This window comes from Desmodus rotundus, chromosome 5 (assembly GCF_022682495.2).
Source record: "Desmodus rotundus isolate HL8 chromosome 5, HLdesRot8A.1, whole genome shotgun sequence".
Classification (NCBI taxonomy): domain Eukaryota; kingdom Metazoa; phylum Chordata; class Mammalia; order Chiroptera; family Phyllostomidae; genus Desmodus; species Desmodus rotundus.
The window spans coordinates 145,907,397-145,928,081 of NC_071391.1; the positions used below are offsets into that span (position 1 = coordinate 145,907,397).

At 46.4% G+C, this 20,685-nt stretch overlaps 1 protein-coding gene across 2 annotated transcripts in view; it reads right to left on the reverse strand.

Moving 5' to 3' along the window:
- The window catches only part of VIT (vitrin), a 96,120-nt gene that overhangs the window by 19,179 nt on the left and 56,256 nt on the right, over positions 1-20,685 (reverse strand). Inside the window, exons 8-12 of one of the 2 annotated variants that reach the window (XM_024553031.4) lie at positions 18,598-18,792; positions 13,508-13,564; positions 8,506-8,550; positions 6,849-6,911; positions 3,030-3,177 (exon numbers count right to left, since the gene is read on the reverse strand). In XM_024553031.4, coding sequence (XP_024408799.2) covers positions 3,030-3,177; positions 6,849-6,911; positions 8,506-8,550; positions 13,508-13,564; positions 18,598-18,792 — 508 coding nt within the window. The remainder of the gene's footprint in view (positions 1-3,029; positions 3,178-6,848; positions 6,912-8,505; positions 8,551-13,507; positions 13,565-18,597; positions 18,793-20,685) is intronic. The other variant, XM_045189327.3, reaches the window with a different exon arrangement.

Consider the following 20,685-nt stretch of genomic DNA (forward strand, 5'->3'; position numbering starts at 1 on the left):
AATGTGGAATGAACATTGCATTTGGAAATCAGGCCATGTTTATACTTCTTGTATTTTTATTTCTTACTTGCCTTTCATTCCCCTTTAATAGTTAATGTATTTTCAATTCTAAATTTAAGTCTAAATTTAGATGTGAAAGTTTAAATCCTGACTCAGCTTTCCTAAGGAAAAGCAAGGGAAGGAACCTTCCTGGGGGGGCTTGAGGACCAGCAGCCTTGGTAATTTAGTGCAGGTGAGAAGCCTGAGGGGGGGAAATGCCAGGTACAGAGGCCTCCCTCCTTGACCCACTCTTGCCCAACCTGTCTCTCGTTCCAGTACTTGTTCTTGAGGGGGTGGCCTTTTAGAGCCTCATTTCCTCATTGTAACATGAGGAGGTGGCACCAGGAGCTTTCTAAGTCCCCAGTGTACAGGGGTCATAGAGTGGGCATTGGAATCCAGTGAGAACCCCAAATGCAATGGGAGGACTGTTTCCCGGCGTGCCAACCACTGGCTCTTCCTGCTTTTCCTTTTCCAGAAACACAGGCCCCATCTTTGCATCTGCCTCTGTCTCCTTACCCTTTCCTGCCCCGCTGCCTTCCTCTCTGTGCACCAAGACCATTTGGTAAAGAAAGGATTGGAGGGGAAATCCCCAGGCAAGCAAACCAGACAGCTGCAATCAAAAGCAATTTTTGCTGGGTGCATGGATTTCCCCTTTGGCCTCATCACACCCTTCTAACGCCGCATGCCAAACTCTTTCGTTCCCCACGTCCCACTGGTAGACGTATAACCTCAGTGCATGCCATCATTCCATTATTGATCGTCCCGTCTAATGGGAACCCAAGGCTGGAGGGGAGAGGCGGCTCATCCAGTCTGCTGGCCCAATATATTCATTTATTGGATGTCTTCTGAGTCCAGAGCCGGCCCTTGACTTAAAGGATGCCAGGTCTGGCAGAGACCCGATAAATCATCTGCTCTGCCCCAGAACGTTACAGATGGCAGCACTTACATGGAGAGGTTAAGCGACTTGTTTAAGGTCACACAGCAGGACTCAGGCCAGATTTCAAGACGGCCTGTCGCCAATTCATTGTACTTCCCGCTCCACCCTGGGGCTGTAGGAGGGTGAAGATGATCGATTAGTTTTTATGAGCACTAGAGAGAGTGAAAACAGACACATTTTCCTTCCGTGCTCCAAATTAATAAGGCCCTTGGGTGGGGAAAAAAGACAAATAGCAAGGACGTTTTTAGAAGGAGGAATTGGAAAGCATGGAGGTAAACTCTTAGCTGCAAATGGTGATCACATTAGGAAAATGTAGGGAAAAGGTTTTGTGGGTTTTTTTATTTTTTTGGAGGGGAAAGAGTCTTGAATTATTTTTCCTTCTCTGCTATATTTGTTCTTTCATCCACATTCTTTCTCATCATCACACAACACTATTCTGCTGTCATCTTTCTTTTCCTTGACATATTTATCACCTTATTTTCATATTGTGCTATAAGCCTTGGTATACACAGCTATTAAAGCAGCTATTTTTAATGCAAGATGACACAGCAAGCTTTGAACCCCCAATAAAATTGACCGGGGACATCTGGCACTAAAACACTTCCATTTCCTCCCTGGAGAAGCTTGCTATTCATTTTCTATCTTTGCAAAGTGACACAGGAATGAAATAGGTTGACATTTTGAAAACAAGAAAACAATGACCCAAAAAACCACTTATTTTCCTATTTCAAGTTATATAAAATCCTCAGAATAGAGCGTTTGACATTGAGAGTTGGCATTTGCAAGCAATTGGTTATTTTTCATATGTTTGACTTGTTTGACTCTAACTACATATGAGCCAGTTAACTCATCTATTAATTTTTCTTCACAGGAGGAGAAGATGGTATGAAATATGTTATTGGAATTTAATTCTAAAAGTACTTGTTATTGTTATTATGCAAATGAGGCATTTTTGCTTATTTCTTTTGACAACTCAAAAATAAGTATTCTAGTGTCTTTCATAAAACAATCTCAGTTACAGAGCTGCTCTGGGAAGTCCTCAGGACAGGTCTGAAGGGCCTAGAGACCCCTGGATGTTGTCAGGTATGAATGTTGCTGCTTTGCAGGAGGAGCAAATCAGCTGTGCTGTAGCTTCTAGCAAGAGGCACCAAGGTCTAGGTCAGTTTCCAGTTCAAGCTGAAGCTACAGATCTATGGGGGGGGGGTGTCATATTGTGTCCGATAGTCCTTTGAGGAAAGTGAGATAATTATCCTGCCCTGAATGTCTGTTGGTTAAAAGTTGACCTATTATTTGAAATTTGTGTTTGCCTGGCCTTTTCATTGTTTGCTTGTTTTCTGCCAATATCTGTATATCTGTTTTAGGGAGAAACCTATTTATACCAGAAATAAGATAGCCTTGTTATCCCAAATGAGAGAAAAGGTTGAGATTGGATGTCACTCAGAGAACCCTCAATTTCTATTCTAACGAGAATAATAAAACAGGTTGGGGACAGACACCTGGTGTTCAGCTAAGTGATGGGCGCTACTCCCCTCCCCACCCAGTCTCCGCATTGACTGGGGAGTGTTTCCATTGCTGGTGCAAGGACCTAAGGTTATCTGGAGAAAGAGAGAGTTCATCCTGAAGCACCACGTTGTCCATGCGTCTTACTTGCATGTGGGAGCACAGGGCGTGGCCCCTCAAACAAATGCTCTAATAGTCAGGGTTAAAAAGCATCCACCTTGATCTACAGATGAGGAAACTGGTGATGAGAGAGATGAAGGCCTAGCCCAAGGCCACAGAGCTGAGCTCAGACTTGAACCCAGAGTTCCTACCACCCAAATAAACCCTCTGCCAATCACAAGCACAACTACCATTTACTTACAAGTCTTAATTAATCTCTCCCTTCTGGAAGTCTCAGATCTCTCAGATGGCATCTGAATTGCTTCTGTTTCTTTCATTTACATTAGTATTATGGAAGCGAATGAATCTGTGCTCCAGGATGTGTTGGTATTACTTGTGGCACAAAATTAAGCATGTGACTTTACTTGGTGTCTGAATTCAGAACAGCACTTACCCATACTGAACAACACCCATCAGTGGACCCGCCGGGCCAATGTCAAGAGCCTGGGCGATGTCAGCCAGGAACTGCTTCTGGATTCGGAATCGACGTTTGCCGATGCTCGCGCTCCCATCAATTAAAAACGACAAGTCAACTTTGCAGTCTGAGGAAGGAAAAGGGGCCCTGTTATTCTGATTCTCTCTTGCTGCATTTACCTGTGTGTTCTCTCACTCCCCTCTTTCTCCACCAGAGACCCCTAAGATTCAATGAAAAGAAAGTCAAAGAAGTAGCAAGATGCAGGGGATATTTATTTATTGACATCCATCACGGATTTTCTCTGGGCACTAAGATCCTAGATATATAAGCTAGTACTGATTGCCATAGCTGCTTTAGAATTCTCTGTATCAGCCATAATCCAGACTCCGGGAGCAGGGACCTCCCAGTCCAGTTTGGGAAGGCCCTCAGTAAGTTTCTTGGGCTCAGACCATGTAAGTACAGACCCCCAGACAAGGGAATTCACTAGGACTGACTCTCAGGAGCTTGTAGTCTTTCACACTCATTCTGACTTTTTAGAATTATGTATTGGGTCTTTATAAAGGTATGAAAAATTCTGCAAAGCCAGTGCTGAGGGGCAGGAATTACAGGATGAGAAATTGATACCAATCTTCTCCTTCACTTCTCTGGGCAAGGCAACCATAGAAATTACCCACATATATCTACAGATGTCAGTTCTTATTTGTAACCAGCTTAGATTTTTCTCCTTTCTTTTAGTTGTAATAATGACTAGGACAGCTATAGTCAGTACCTCTGGACCTCTGTGAATATATATGAAGGTTATGATGGAGGAGAGGAGGATGGTGGGGCTGCGAGCTATTTCAACCTTTCAAATGCTTATAGGAGATTGTGGACAGCGCCCTACAACTGGTAGAAGTTAGTGTCTTCTTTGCTCTTGGCTGACGTGATAACATTTCAGGATGATGAAACTGATTATTCAGTGCTGATCAAAAGTTCTTATTGGGAGGTATAGTGCCCTTTGGCTAATAAGAAATGAGAGTGAATTATTTAACCACTGCAATTGGGAGACAAAATATTTCAAAACCAAGTTCGATGGGGAAGAAAAAGAAAGAGAGACAGTAAAGTTAGGAACTTCTGGGCTGGAGTATTGTGGGGTGGTGGTGCTCAGCCCAGATGAGCCCGGATCCCTCTAAGTGGCTGCATGGTTGCCCATGGGGCTTCTCTGGGCATCTGGTCCTTACATTGCATGTTGTGTTGATTCCATGTGACCAGAGGAGAAGCTCTGTAAGCAGCGAGTTTTTTATTCCTTTTTTTTATTCTTGTTTATTCTATTACAGGTGTCCCAATTTTTCCCCCTTTGCCCTCCTCTGCCCCACCCACCCCTCCTCCCACAGTCCATCTTTCTTTTTTTTAAATGAAAGCAAGAAATGGACATGAATTTACAGTTTTAAGCAGAACTGATGAGAAATACTTAATAAAGGGTGATATTACAGAACTGGCAGATTAAGGGGAAGAGTTACATGTGAGAATGTGCCTTATTTTTTGCAGTGGTTCATGGCAATCTAAACCAGAGAAGTGGGCTGTGACAGAGACCTCTCTGGGCTGGTTCCGCTCCATCTGGGGTTGGTGACTTGGCTCATCAGCAGATCTTGTGAGCTTGTACTTCCTTTCTGCCTGGACAGTGCCTGCTGACTCTTCCTGTTCAGCTGGCTTCCCCTGTCCTTGCTGCCCCCAAACTGCCTATGCCTAAGCACGATCCTTGAGATAAGGATTGGAAGAAACAAATTAGGAAGTAGAATTTAAAGATGCCACCAAAGCCTTGGACAAAGCAAAAGAGAAGCAGAACTGCTTTATGGCTTATCAGGTGGTTGTACCCTAAACGGCTTGCTCCTTCTTTCCTAGGTCTGGGTTTGCAATGTAAATTGTTGCCAGTAGGTGGCAATGGTGTTCTTTAGGGCTTGCTGCCCACTGGCCCCATAGGGTTTGCTGGAAATGCAACTCCCAGGCTCCATGCAGGCTATAGAGTTAGACCTGCATCTTAACAAGATCTCCAGGTGATTCGTGTGCACATTAAAGTTTGAGAAGCACTCCTGCAGAGGGTTTGCCTTCCAGATGTCAGCTGAGTATTTCAATATGCCTTTTAAAATAACAGGTTTTTTTTTTGAATAACTATTCATTAGAGTGAGGGCCAAAGGGGCTTTTCTTTTTAAATGAATGAAGTGGAATACATGGATTTTTTAGCCTGTTTTGGTTCTTCATAGACCACTTTTTCTCCTTATGTCCTACATCTTGGACTGTGTTCAGGATGGGCATGTTCATTTTGTAGCTAGGTTTTAAGAAAGTGAGGTGTTTTTCTATTTGCTTAGTTCTCTTCATTCACTGGACTGATGGCTGATATTGGGGTCACCTTTGCACCCTGGTTCCATCTCAGAGCCTGTGCTCACTGAGACCTTGTGGCTTTCTCATATTGAGATGACATCGATATCGAAGGGTGGATTGGGCTATGAAATGTTTAGCGTCAATGATTTATTATGGTAGACCTTGAAGGACTGGGAAGAAAAGGTAAGATATATCGTCTACAGGAATCAATCTACCAATTTTCTTAATTGCTTTGGTTTTCCCCAACAAAGTACAATTTATAGATTGATGCTTTGTGTTGGCCAATGAAATACATCAGGCCAGTGTTTCTTAACCCTTGGTAAGTATCAATAGCTTATGCAGCATCAACCAATAAGGACTTCTGGGGATCATTCTGGGATGTGCTTCTTAAGGGCTAGTGAGCAAAGGCGCCACTTGGTTCAGTAAGTCTGGAGTGGAGCCTGGTACTCTGCGTTTCTAACAAGCTCCCAGGTGATGGCGATACTTCTGGTGCCCAGACCACACTTTGAATAAGAGCAAGATCTAGACAGAGAGAGTCAGATTCAGTAGGTGTGAGGCAGGAACTGGGCATCTTTAATTCTTAAAAATGTCTTCAGGTGATTCTCATACGCAGAGAGGTTGTCATAGCCCAATGGCTGATGGGTAGTGAATTTCTGGGGGAGTTTGCAGGTGCTGTCCTTGGCTTGCACACCCAACTCCCTCCTGGTTTTCCTCTTTTCCTCTGGTCTGTCCTTTCTTGTGTCCTCAGGCGGCTTCTCTTCCACCTATTTAGCATTGAAGTTCTTCAGGTTTAAGCCCTCCGTTTCTTCTTCCTGTTTCTCCAGATCACATTTTCTGTTCTCATGGCCTTTGTTTGAACCATAACTCACCATCTTCCAATTCTAAATTTCTGAACGTCATGTCTGGGAAATCAACTCTCTACTAACCTGAATGTCTTGCAGATGATGACAGACACAAGTGATCTCCTTGCCCTACCCGCTCTGTTCCCAGTAGTCCTCATGGCCGTACTCTCTACCCCAGTTGCTCAACTCATCCTTAAGTGCTCCCTCTCTTGCACCTCCTCCTCTAACCCTACATTCTGCCTTCTTTGTATCTGTTGAATCTGCCTGTATCTCTTCAACTCTGAGCTCTGTCTACTATCATCTCCATTGGACCACCACTCCTGCTGACCAGCAAGTCTCCTCTCTTCATCTGTCCTTGTCTCCCCATTCCACCCCAGGCTGTTGCCATAGTGGTATTTGAAACATCTGATCCTCTCTCCCGCATGCACATATCCTTTAGCACTTCCCTTTCCCCTTAGAACAGAGGGACAGAAGAGAGGAGATACTATATCCATGGTAGGGTAGGAGGGTTAGGGTTTGGGTGGAGTGAGTGCATAGAGAGGAGAGAGCAGATCAAATGTCAGAGCCTTTCTGGGTTTCTAGTTATTAATTAACTTACTTGGATCTCCCTGGAACATGGGGTCCAACGACTGCGTGCTTAATTCTTCTTTTGGAACAAATCCTGGGGAGGGCAGTAAAACTTTTGGTGACTGGAAAGAACAGGAAGCATCTGGCCCTACCCGGGGGATGGAACATAGTGGATATTCACACCCAGTTCAGGGGGGACTTGGCTTATTGGTAACGGTTCCCTTCTCCACACAACCCCCATCTTAAGAGATGAGAATAAATTACTATTTACTCACAGCCTACTGAAGACACAGTATTCTGCTGGCTCACAGGGATTTGAAGTCAAAACACTTGAGGTCTGTTTCCTACTGCCTGTTAACTTATTCTATTTGAGCTTTCATTTCCTTATCTAAAAACGTTAAGTGCTTTGCCAGTATAATTTATCCCTCTGTAAAATTCTGAAAATGTCGAGGTCAGGGCATGTGCTTCGCTCATCATATAAACCTTCACTGTGCCCATCACATGTGGGTCCTCGGCCAACAGTTAGTGATTGAATCAATACACAATGATGAGTGAGACACAAGGAGGACCATCTAATGAGGATGGATGTATACGCTGGGGGGAACAGAGAAGATACAAGTAAACACACAAACAAGAGGGTCTAAAATGCAATCCCTCTGAGATTTGAGGTAAAGATGTGGAAGAGTTTGGTGCTTTGAGAAGCTGTGTGTGTGAGCTGCATTTGAGCCTCTGGGATTTTTTTCTTTTAGAAGCCATGTACAAGGGAGGCAAGATCACAAATATATCATTTAAGGAATTAAAAGACAATACATAAGAACGCTTTTAGGCTTGGTAAGGCCAGTGAGCTTCACAGGCAGAGTACCACACCTGAAGGGAGTCTCCCTGTTTTCGGGATGCTCAAACCCCCATCCCACACCACCCCAACACCCCTCCCCCCTAGTTTCCAGCAGTGAAGGAAGGAGCTAGGGGTTCAGCTCACTCTTGGCTGCAGTGGTGTCTTGGAGCTTTCTCCTGGCTTGTTAGTTTTTCCAATTTGCAAAGCACATGATTTCATCTTCCCATTAAAGGTCAGCTTGCTCATCCCACTTCCTCACATCATTTGAAAAATTCACTTTGGGTGTCTACTGGCCTTTCTCAGCCAGCAGCCTCTCAGAGAAACTGCCCAGGGCTCCACGTGGGAGGTAGGGGCAGAAATGTGAGTCCAAAGCCTGAGTCCCTTCCTCTACCTCCATTTCTTACCTATCAGTGAAATCTGCCCTTGTACCAAAAGCTGGAGGGCTGAGTTTATTGGAGTTTCCAACACTTAACGCAGTAAATGGTGAACAGCATTCATTCAGGGGAAGGGAAAACCTGAATACCCATTGCAAAAGAAATAAAGGGGAAAGAAGGAAGGCAAAGCTTTTACAGATGGAGTGAGTATATAAATCCACTTTGGGAGCAGGGAACTCACTCCCTTCTGGCGCATTGTCTTCACAGTTTGCTTTTCCTTTGTTATCCAGTGTTGTCCTTTACCCCAGGCCTCCTTGTGGGCATCCCAGTGTGCCCTCTGCGTGGTTGTCAGGCCCCAATGTGGGAGGCGAAAACTGCCTCTGTTCCCCCCACCCCCGCCCGCTGTTGTTGGACTCCCCAGTCTGAAACCCTGAGCATCTCGATCTAGTCATGGTGAGGAGGCTGGGCTGTATCATTACCTGCATCTAAAAGCACCAGTCCAGGTTTCCACAAGTCCGTGTCCCCTGATTTTCAAAATAAAAAAGAAACAGACTTGTTATTTAGATGACATCAGCAGAATCTCGCAAGTGAACTCCCAGGATGGTTGTGGCAGAAAGTTTGGTGAAGGGGCATGGGGCCAGACTTTTGGATGAAGCACCCTGAGATGCATGGGATTTTCTCATGTAAAGGTCTTGAAGCCAATGACAAAAACATCTTTGTTCTGTTCTTTCTTTCACTGTGCATCACGAATCGTGGAATGATGAAAACCTGGGATTCAAAGGGAACTAAAAGGTCATCTAACCCAAACCAACCCTCCAGCATGCTTCTACAACATCCTTACCAAATGAGTGGATGGCTAGTGCTTGAATACCTCCAGAGACAGGGAACTCATGACCTATACAACCAAAGTAGTGCATTCTTTCTTGGACTATGGAGACTTTGAGAACATTTTTTCATTGTATCTATCTGAAATCTTTATCCACCCATCCATCCCTCCACACTAATTAAGCATACAGTGTGTACCCAACATCATCCTAGGTACATTTGTCTCACCCACCCACCTGTTTGTGTTCTCTTCCATGGAATTACATGGTGGAACTGTGGCCCCAGCAGGGAGCAGGCACTCATTTCCCGAGGCTCTGCTCCTCACCGTGTGCCTCCGCAGAGTAAAGTGAAGTGCCACCTGGCACCCTATCTGCAGTGAAATGCCGCATGCTCCCCTGTTTCCCTCCACACACACGTGCACACGCACACACGCACTGGTGCTGGTAAAGTAGAAAGGGTGCTGGGGAAGGGGAGATTCTGACCCAACAGTCCCTGACCTGTTTGGAGGAGTCACAGCTGGGAGGAGCTCTGAGGCAGCACAGACGTGTTAGGAAATCTCAAAAGGACACCAAACAGCTGTTTCTTTCCCTCCCTCTCTTCTTCCTCCTCCCTCACACCCCCACCCACCTCCAGTTCAGAAAGCCAAAAGCTGAGGCATAATCAATTGTGCGATTTCTTAAAGACCACCAGCGTTACTTCATGCTAGAATTATTAACACACTCAGAAAAAGTGATTTTTTCCCACACTGCTAAGATGCCAAGCTATTTGGAAAGTCATTCTGTACCCTTGCACATTCTGGTTCAACAGTGAGAGCTGAGTGTAGTTTAGCTCGGCCATTAACCAGTCGTGTGACCTTAAACAAGTCACATGCCCTCTGGGAACCTTAATTCCTTTGTGAGTAACATTAGCAGATTGCGTGAGATGATTGCCACGTTCAAAGTACTACAATTTATATGTTTAAATATTCTGCTGCTTTAGCCTTTTAACTCTATTGCCACCTACTGGTAAAAAATATGCACTTTGCCCTTCCCCTAAAAAAAGAAGAGGTGCTGGTGACATCTCAGGTGTTGCCCAAGGCTTTCAGCACCCTCGAATGGAATGAAGAATTAAAATGCTGGGTGCTGCATTGCTTTAGCAGAAGACAGAGAGTTCCCCAACACCAGGGATTCCAAGCCTCTTACTCCTGTCCTGGAAGCCGGTCCTATTGGTGCCACTTCCATTTACTTGGGACAAGCTCAAACCAAATCACTTTTATCCAAAAGCCGAGGGCTGAAAAATATTTGGACAGCTGAGACTTGGTGTTTTCGGACTTGATTGTAATGAGAAGGAAGTAAGTCTGGAGTCTTGTGTGGGGGCATAAGGGTGGAGTGGAAAGGAGAAGCTGGAAGACTTGGCCTGTGCCTACCAAACACTAGCTGCGGGCCTGCGGGACTCGCCTACCCTCTCTGGTCTTACGTCTTCCTTGTTGGAGCTGAAGTCACAGACTTGTCCTGCCCTGCCTCCCATGGTGGTAAATGTATTTAAAAACTCACTCGGAACAGTGTGAGGCACTCCTACAAAAACAGGGAATTGATTTTGTAACAACCCTTGCTCGGCCACCTCATAGAGGCAGCCAGTGTCTAAGACAAGTATTGGATCTGATTGACTTCCAGGGTAAAAATGCAGAAACCATTAACATTTACTGTTACCGAGAGTGTACTTAGTGTCAGGCACTGACCACGCACGTGACAAGGTTAGGTCGCAAGGACCCGTGGAGTTAGGTACAGCGATGATCCCATTTCACAGATGAGAAAACTGCTGCCCAGGGAGTGGCGGAGTGAACTTCAAGCCCGGCAGGCAGGCCCTGAGCCCGCACTTAACCACTATCTGTGTATCACTCATGACCAGTCATTGTTGCTTCAGCGCTCCGGGTACTCAGGCCGCTGAAGAGCTCACCCCCTGGCACGCTGCCTGTAATGTGAGGGCCCAGAACCACTCCCGCTCTAAGACCCCAGTGATGTTTTTGCACTGGTTACAGCTCCTTCCCTTCCCAGCACATCTGGAAGTCACCAGCAAGGGACCCAAGTGGGAGCTGCAACACATGGCCTGTAGGCTTATGGAGCAGAAGCCCAGGTGGCCCTTCCGCTCTCTGGTTTCTCCCCAGTGACTCCCCTGGGGTGCAGTTTTAGGAGTGGGTGGCATCTGAGAGGCAGCTGGGAGAGTCTCCACACTTCCCTTTGCGGGTCCTGGCTTCCTGCCCCGAGAGCTGCACACTTCCTGTGAACTTCCTCTTGCTGCAGTGCACCAGGAAGCACGCAGAGACAGGTGCTGCTGTGTGGGAGCCGTGGCCGTGAGAACACTGAGGACAGTCAGAGGTCCTGCACGTGAGCCGTCACAGCAGAGAAGTTGACAGGCCCAGCTTTACAAATGTGTTACCCTCCAGAGCTTGTGTGGCGTATTTGTTTGGGACCTGGCCCAAATGTTGTTTTTCCATGGAAACAACATTAACTCCAGGGTTAGGTTTCCAGGCCAGTGAAGATTATTTGATCAAACAGAGATCATGGTACCATGAAGCCAGATGGCAAAAGGGTGGTTCTGAGGAAAAGTCACCTGTTCTAACTGAAGTCTTCAGGAGCACACCACTCCTACTTCCTCCTGGGAAAACGGCAGGAGCAGCTGTACTAGTGCAGGTGGGGAGGGTGGGGTCCGGCAGAGGGTGCTACCTTTACTCACAGTGTACAAGGGAGGCTTCCTTCCACCTGCAGGATCTATTGGGGGTGGGGTGTCTGGACTAGGAGAGGCTCCAAGTCAAGGGCTCTCTGGGACTTTGTGGGAAGGTCTGAGGTTACAGGGAAGCAAAGTTGCAGTAAGGATGGTGGAGGGAGCAATGATGGGTAGGAGTTGGGGGTAAAAGAGGAGCTGGGAGCATCTGTGTGGGCCAATGAAATAGGGCGTAATTATTGGGAGCATGAAGAGAATGGAGAAGAAACAGAGAGAGACTTATTCAATGGCAGAGAGCCAGAGGCTAGGGGAAGAGAATGAGGGCATATCGTGAAAACAGTCTCGGGTCGCTGGGCAGTGAAAAGTAGGACCTGGAGACGGGTACTGTGTCTTGTTGCCAACCATGCCCCTAGCTGTGTCTGATCCGAGTGGTGTGTCTGGGTGTTGTGCTTTGTCCTGGGATGGGCAAGGTGAGGGCATAGGCTGCCCAGGTGGGGGCTTCTCCAGAAAACCCAAGCCAGTGGGAACCCTTGGGTATCTGGACTGGCACATAGAACAGGCAAAGCCAAGAGACATTTTCTAGAGGTTAAAACCACTTGGCCTGCCCACAAACTTGGGTGACCTGGAGTTGAGGGCAGCAGTGTGTGGGGAGGAAGGTGATTGCAAATGAAACAGAGCGGGAATGGTGAGCAGCGGGCAGCCTCGCCAGGCTGACCTGGCTCTGGTAGGTCCCTGGATAGCAGCTCCCGGAGAATCCTGCCTTGGATACCTGAGGGGATTACACAGGGTCAGCTGATGTGCCTGCAGCCAGCAGCCTGCTTCCTTTCCCTTAGTTTGCCCCCTGATGAAAATGCCTTAGTTCACATTTTTCCTTGGAAGTCAGCTTGGCTCTCTGTGGTTGGCCTTACTTTGGGGGGTTGCAGAGGAGGCTGAGATCCTGGCCAAGGGAACGGGAGGAAGGAGTGCCCCATGCTTGGCTGTCTGAACAGTCCCCTGGGCCTATTAAGGCCTAAAATGGCCTTGGAGTCCTTGTCTTGCCCAGCGATCTGATTCTTAAGCCCTTTGTCCCGAATGACAGCAGGTACATTAGCAAAGGTGCATCGTGGAGCTTGTAGAAGCTGGTAGCCCTGTCCGAGGACCCCATGGAGCCCCTGCTCCAATCTGGTATCAGGGTAAAAGAGAACCTACAAGTTTCTAGGAATCTTTTAACATGTGGAGGACGGGCAGGTATCCCCCAGCAAAAGAAATGCTAGTCTCTTTTCCTCGGAGGCCTGCACCCCCCCGCCCCCCCCCCCATCCTAATGCTCCGTGGCTGCAAAGGGAATTTTGTACTTCTATCAAGTCTATGAGCTCAGGGCTCAGAGTTAGCAGATGGCCTCTAAGCTAACTCAATTTTCCCTTCTAATTGCCACAGACTTCAACAACATCAAAAGAACTTGCTTCATCCCTTTGCATTCCCAGTGCTTAGGACCAACCTTTCAGGGGCGCACACAGAAGTGAACAGAGGGGAGCCAGGGAGTGTCACAATTCATAGGAGAAATCCTGGAGGAGAATGTATTTTATTCCCCATATCACAGAAGTACCCAGGCTCTGCCCTTTCCTGGGAAATGATAAAAATTTCTCTTTCTTTTGCCCTAGTTCCTGAAGTATAAACCCCAGAGAGTATCCCTTTTCAGGTTTGTAAGAACCTAGTTACTGGATCCTTAGGAATTTCTATCACAAATCCCCCAAAATTGCCTCCCGGGGATGGCAATGAGTGAAAGCTTTGCTTATTTTAAGGCTTTCTTACTTTTCTTACAAGTTTCCTTACAAGTTGGGCCCTTGAGCGGTGTCTTTTGTTAGCATAACTGGCTTAATGCTCTCTGTGCAAATTTAAGCGACATGGCAAGGGTCTGAAAACCAGCACTCTTTAAACAAGCTTAACTCTCATCAGTAGCTAGAAAGCTTAACTCTTACCTGGGTCAGCGTGGGGGCTGTTTTTGCTGCTTGGGTGGGTGGGGGTGGACCCGAGATCTGTAATGACATTTGACTGGTCAGAGCATGAATTTTACTCTAATTGTTCTCATTCTTTATATGATCTAACCTAGAAGATATTACCAAGACCAGAACCAAGTTAAAACTTGTCCTTGGGCGGTCTGAACCTGCCCTGGAGGAGGCATTGAAATGGAAAAAAAAGAATTTAACTCCAAACACTGATTGAAAATTCCAGGTAATAATAACCCTTGTATTTGACATCCTTTGCAAAAGCTGCATTTCCTTATACTTCATCATTCTTGCAACAATTCTCCTCGACCACTCCTGCGGAGGTTAAAGTAATCCTTCAACAGAAATGTCACTTAACATTTAGCAATTTGCTTAAACGGTGTTAACATGGCATTGAGGCAAACAGCATTAGCATCCCGTCATTTTTAAAGGTACACAATGGGTTATCCTTAATTACTCTGTGAGAGAATGAAATACGCTTCAGCATTCATTATTTATTGGGCAATGTCTCTGAAGCAAGGTTTTAAAAAGGAGAAGGGGGATGGGAGATTCTGTAAAGAGAGATGCAAAATCCCTGTGGGGAAAAGAGGGTCATGTAAAAACCAGCTGAGGGAAAGAACCAAACTTCATGGGGGGAAGAGATAAGAGGTCATGGAAAACCATCAGCTTCTCGTGCAACCGTATCTGTCAGCCATCAATTTTCCATTCCCTTTGCCTTTGTCCCAGTTATTTAGACACGACTCAAAATAGCTCTAGTCTAATGATAAAGACAACCCATGCTCACTGTAAACGTACGTGCTAAGGAGAGTGAGAAATCTCCTGCGACGCAAACCCTTGTGCTGAGTACACAGTCTACGCTGGTGTGCAGTTTGGTATACGGCGTTGTATCCCCTCCTTCATGCGATGTTCTCATGCACAGCACACAGCTACAAACAAGAGATCGGTGCCCATGCCCTTTGTAGCCCACTTCTTTGAACTCGCAGTTTCTCACAGGCCAGCCTTCTCCCGTCAGAGTGCGTGTCGTCATCACAATTTTAATAGCTGCATAGTAACTTGTTTGACTGTCCTGATGGTGGACAATGAACTCTTTTCCATTTAGTTTTCTGTTATGAACACCATCCGCATCCAGGCTTCTTTTCACCCGTGGCTGGTGATTACCTTAGAATATGTTTTTGTGAGTGCGGATCCTGGGTCATTTTTCCATACTCTGCCATAACTGTGAATTATCAATTTCCAATGTGAATTGGTGAAAAATGACATATTGCTTAATTTGAAGTTATCTTATTGTTGGTGAGGTCGACCATTTCTTGTTACATTTGTTGGCCGTTTATAGTTCTTCCACTCTGGCTTGTCTGGTCATGACCTTCACCCATTTTTCTTTTGGAATGTTTGTCTTCCTATTTATAAGACTGGATTGTAAGAAAAACCTCCCTCAGACACCTTAAGGAAATTAAACTTTCAGAGATGAGATAAGTGTTGGTGGAAAGGGCAATTGCATGAGGAAGGGACGGGCAGTTACAGATGCTGGTCCCCTTCCTGCCCCAGGTTTCACCACTTCCTTCTCTCCAGCTGCTCTTTGACAGAGGGTGCAGTGGAAAGGTGAATGACCGGAGCCATCACCATGCCTTGACACTAGGTGGCGCTCTGCGCTCCTCCCTGGTCTACCCTTCCTGGTGGAGGCATTTAATTTGCTAGATCAAACGCGGCAACAAAGGAACTTCTTAAAATGAACCTGACCAGGAAAACAATGCTGGGAATAGCCACTCTACCTTGTAGACCTGTGGTAAATTCAGCTGTATCTGTAGGTAGGCCATCTTTTCCAGAGCTCTTTGCTAAGCATATGTATGGATGTGGTTCTCTAGGCTGCCCTCCACCCCCCTCCCTCCCCACCACCCCAGGCCCTGGGATGCAGCTCTGTGGCTTCCTGGCTACTGTGGGTGCCAATAGAGCCTCTCCCCGAAGAACAGTCTCACTCCTGCCTGGGAGAGGAGGTCTCTGCCACTCTGGCTCTTGGGTCTCTTACCCCCAGCCTTGAGTTTTTTCCTCAATATCTTGTTGACTTTGCACATTCATGGATCAGTTAAAGGCTATGAGGCCTCTGTGTCCAGCCCTATCTTCCTCAGAGTCCTTCCGCCCACCTGAGTCCTCTTCTCCTGTCTTTTCTTGCCGCACACTTTCTCCTTTCTCCTGAGACCCCTCCAAGTTCCTATGTCCTGTGTGAGAGGCAGCTCTGCACCTCATTGTAGAGCAAAGGTGACTCATGGGCTCCAAATGCAGGCTGCTCCTGGCCCAGCTGCACAGTCCTCAGGTGTCTTAGGCTGACGTGATCTGCTGCAGGGATCTTGGTGGGATGTGTTCACCCAAGTAGCCCAAGATCCTAGAACAGTGCCTGACACATAGTAGACACTCAATAAATAGATGTTGAATAAATAAGTGACTTAGAACACCCTTATCCAAGTCACTTCTCAAATCTTCTGACTAGAGTCAAAATAAGAGAAAAACCCACCCTTGAAAAATACAGTAACAGCAACTCCCTTGCTATCAGCAGTAGAGTTATTCTCTTATAATTGGCAGACTACTTCCAGCTCATCTGAAGGCACGAGGGAGTTATCTGTAAGCTGAATATTATTTAATATAGTTGGCATAGAACATTACAACAAACATCTATAGCCATACATTAAGGTAGGCATTCGGTGGTGAACTAGGGCTAGAGGAGGGAGAGGTTACGGTGACCTGGTAAGTGACTTGATGGGGTCCAGGTTTTCTTGTTTGGGTGCTCAAATGTTCTAAAATTGATCGTAGTAATGATTGTACAACTTCATGAACATGCTAAAAGCCATGGAATTGTACACTTTCAGTGGGTGAATTGTATGGTATATGAAAAGTATCTCAGTAAAGTTGTTATGATAAAAAGATGTAAGTCTTCACACACCAATTTTCACTTTTCTTCGGTCCTACAGAAAGTCCTTTGAGTAGGCAGAACAAGTTGTTGAAAGTCCTCTCTTCCTCCCCCTCCCCAGTCTGGCTCCTTTCTTAGCAATTCCAGGGCGAGCTGCATGGGCGCTTGCTCTGGGAGCACTTGTCCAGCAGCCTGTGGGGCAGCAGGGGTGCGGGCGCTGGACAAGGATGAAGAAGGAACACTGACTGGCGGGGAGGCTGTCGTCCAGGGCTCCTGTTCCCAAGCCAGGAATAATGAAGCTTTGCCAGGTTGGGAGCCACTACTTCAAGTTGCTTGAGGTTTTCCATAAGCACAGGCCCAACTTGTAACCGGATTTCCAAGCTTCCAGTGTAGCCAAGCAAATATGCCACATGTTTAATTATATGTGTTGAGCAAAAATTGATGTCCTTTAAGGAGACACTGGGAGCAAACAACAACTTACTCAGCTACTCAAAAATCTTTGAAAGAATCACGGCTCTATAAGTCTAGAGCTGAAAATTAAGAGAAAGGAAACGTCTGCCTAGGGGACCCCTGCCCCCCAGCGTGCCTCCTAAGTGTTTTCTCTTTTGCTGTTAGGCATAGAGTGCCTGTGTCCACATCAGCCTGAGTTGAACAAGAACAGGATGGTGGGGGAGTGCCTATTGTATTGCAGAAATTATTTGTATGGTATGTTTATTTGGGGACTTTATATCATAGCTTCTTCCATGAGTTGTTCATTGAATGGAATAATAATCATCCCTATTTCAAAGGCTTGTTGGGAAGATTAAATAAAATAATGCATGCAGGTTGCCTGGCACACAGAAAGTATGGATTGTCTATGTTCCATTATTTATTCTTAATCGTGGTGGGAGTTGACCGTGTCTAATACCCTCTAATCTTGCCACCCACCCCCTCCATGTCAAGGTGGGTCAGGCCCTGTATCTGTGACACTTCATCAGTGCCTAGGTGTTGGTTTATGGAAGGAATGCCTCCTGCAAGGGGAGTCACAGGAAGGCCAGGCTGCTGGGGTTCAAATCCCAGCCACTGCTTAGCTGTGTGATTTGGGGCTAGTTTCCTCACCATCCTCCTCCTTGGTTTCCTTGTCGATACAACGGGTCAGTCAAACTGAAAGTAATATATCTACTTGAGAGTGTTGTTCTGAGGATTTAATAGGCTAATATTTGTAAGATGGTTAGGAAAGTGTGTAACACATTGAGAGTGCTATTTGTATTTGTTAAATAAAAAGATGGAATGAGAGCTAGCTGGGCTCTGATGCAGAGGGGGAAGGGCCATTGCTATGTGGCTGTAACGTTTGGGAGATGGATGTGGGGCTGGAGAGAACAAGTTCTGAGCACTTCCTCCTTGAAGGAAATAGTGGCACCAGGTGGGAAGTATTCAGAACAAATTGCTGAGACAACGGTGGCACTTCGGCAGTGGAATTTTCCACCCCCCTGCCGGAAGACCGTTAGAAGTGAGGCAGGCACTTATCAGCCCAGGATGGCTTACACAGGGACCGAAGACTGGATTATCAGTGAGCTCCTAAGGCTCTGTTTGAGGTAATACTGAGACTGATTCCATCAACTGGACTTTGGTAAAACCTGAAACATGACTTAGGAAATGGATACAAGTAGTCAGACAAAAAGTAATCAGAACAGGAATAAACGGTTTAGCTATCTGGCTTTTCCTAAAGGGATTCTTTTGGTTTTGTTTGTTTCTAATTTTGAAAACTTCCAGGAGTCTATAATTTGTAACTTAAAACAGAACTTAAGACTATTTCCATAGAAACCTCCTATTCCTTCAACTGAGCATTGGGAGAAATGGGAATTTTGTAATGGGAAAGTTTCATGTGATATCCCACCTTCAAAAGTATAACAAAGGTCCTATTATTGAATCTATTTTAAGAGCCTTCTACATGGTTCACTTAGCTCTTAGCTTGACCCTAAACTATTATTATTGGGCTCAAGTTTACCCCTTAAATTTGGGAGAACACAACCACATACCCCTGGCCCAGATCTCAGGCATCCTCCGCCCTCACCCAGTTCTAAAGGTGGAAGAAGGCCACTACACACAGGCATCCAGACAGACGGCTAATCTAGAAACCAGTCTCCCACTTTCTTGCATGTGGAAACACAGTCTACCTACTGACCGGGCTCCTGGCTCCTGTGGCCTACGGGCTGTAGTCTGGGGCTGCTGGTGGCAGAGTCCGCAGACGGGGACGGCTTTGGCAAGGCGGTGTGGGTGCCTTCCACTGGGTTGGTCCCCAGTACCTGCGTCAGGGTGACTGGCTGTGCGGTTGTCCCTGGAACTGATGATGGCTTCTGGTAAGATTTTGTGGTCCCGCCTGTAAGAAGGTGAAATTACACTGGGGTTTTTCAAATAGCCAGGAGGCTCTTCAGGACAGAAATCAGGTAAGTGGTTTTGAACACTAGTTTATGAACAAAGCCCACCTGCCCTACAGGGACGCACAATCTAGACGGAGCAATAAACCGATACAGAAACCAAAGATTAAATAACAATAAAGTACTTAAGCGACAGTTCAAGCCTCAAAAATGTAGGCAAGGCAGCAACCTGATTAATCACCAAATTAATTTTCCAGATGCTAGAAGCAATGGGTCATGAACATACCTTTCTGGTGTTTTAATTAGCATTAGCCTATGGATAGTTGGTACTCTTGGCTTTCGCTATGACTTACTTTTAGAGAATGCATTCTAGATTACTAGTTTGGGCTGGTTCATGACTAGTCAACTAACTCCTCTGGGCCTCAGTTTCCTCATCTGTCAAATAAAGTAACAGAACTAATTAGCTTGTAAGGATCACGTTGATTGTTTCTAAACTGTGCTTTTGTCCATGTGCAACAATGTCGATTGCTTTTGCAATTTTAAATGACTCTCAGTTTGTTACTACTCTGGGTGCCCTGAGAGTATCTCTGAAGGTTTAGGGCAAGGGGACAAGAGGCTACCCACTGGGCATTGGGGATTATCTTCAGAACCATGGGTTTGGGCCAGAAGGAGATACAAAATGGTCCCACAAACAAAGAGCACCCCAGTTGTGGGAGGACAACGGGCCCCTCACTAATGCGTGCTGGACCCCATGGAGGGGGGTTCTGCCAGCTTCTATATCTGAGCATCTGAATTCGTTTCCTAGGCTGCCGTAACAAATTACCCCAGACCTGGTGGCTTAGAAGGACAGAAATGTGTCCTTTGATAGGTCTGGAGGCCAGGAGTTGGATATCAGTATCACCTGGCTTAACCCCAGGTGTCAGCGGGACTGAGCTCCCTTGGGAGGTTCTTGGGTAGAATTTGTTTCCTGCCTGTTCAGGTTTTCAGTGGCTGCTGGCATACCTTGGCGTATGGCCACACTACTCTAATCTTAAAGGCCAGTGTCCTCAATTCTCTCTCTGGTCCATCTTCCTCTGACCTCTGTTGTGTGTTAAAGCTCATCACATGTTACAGGGACACATGTGATGGCATTTAGGGCCCACCCAGATAATTCAGGGTCATCTCCCCCTCTCAAGATCCCTAACTTAATCACACCTGCAGTGGCAAGTTTTGCAATATAAGGTAACATTCACAGGTTCCAGGAATTATGACATGGACGTTTTAGGGGCAAGGGGGGCTACATGTCAGCCTACCACAGCATCCCAGCTCCAGCCTTAACCTGGCTCAGGGTTGGTGTATTTTTGGTATACAGGTCAACAGGCCTAGAGGATAGCACCTGGGATAAGAAGGTGCTGCACTTTCGTGGGAAACATCCAACTTCCGCTTTCACATTGTTCAGCATGCTGGGAAAACTGTGTCTACCGTGGCCCTGGACCAATTGTGCAGAGAAACATGCAGGCACGGTGTTCAGATCCACTGCCCAGCACTGGCACCTGCTCGTGTCCTCCCCCTGACGCCGTCACCTTCTGCAGCAGTCAAAGCGTTGACTTGGGAGAGCAGGTCAGCGGCCGCACCCTGGTGCGGGGACGCTTCTGTAAGCACTGGCCTGTCAAGGCAGGACGCAGATCCCTCATTTACCCTGTTCCACCTCGAAATCGGCCTGTGGACAGTGCCAATAAATTGCTAAAGAGCTGGCGGCGGCCTCAGGGGTCTGGCCAGTCTTCACGCCATCCTTGGGCACAGCCGAACCTGTGATTTATGGCATTTCCATTACTTTAAGGGAATTGAGCTTTCATAACAAGTCTTGGGGAAGTTTCTAATTTCTCTCAAGTACTCTTCTGTCTTAGCCTCTGGTA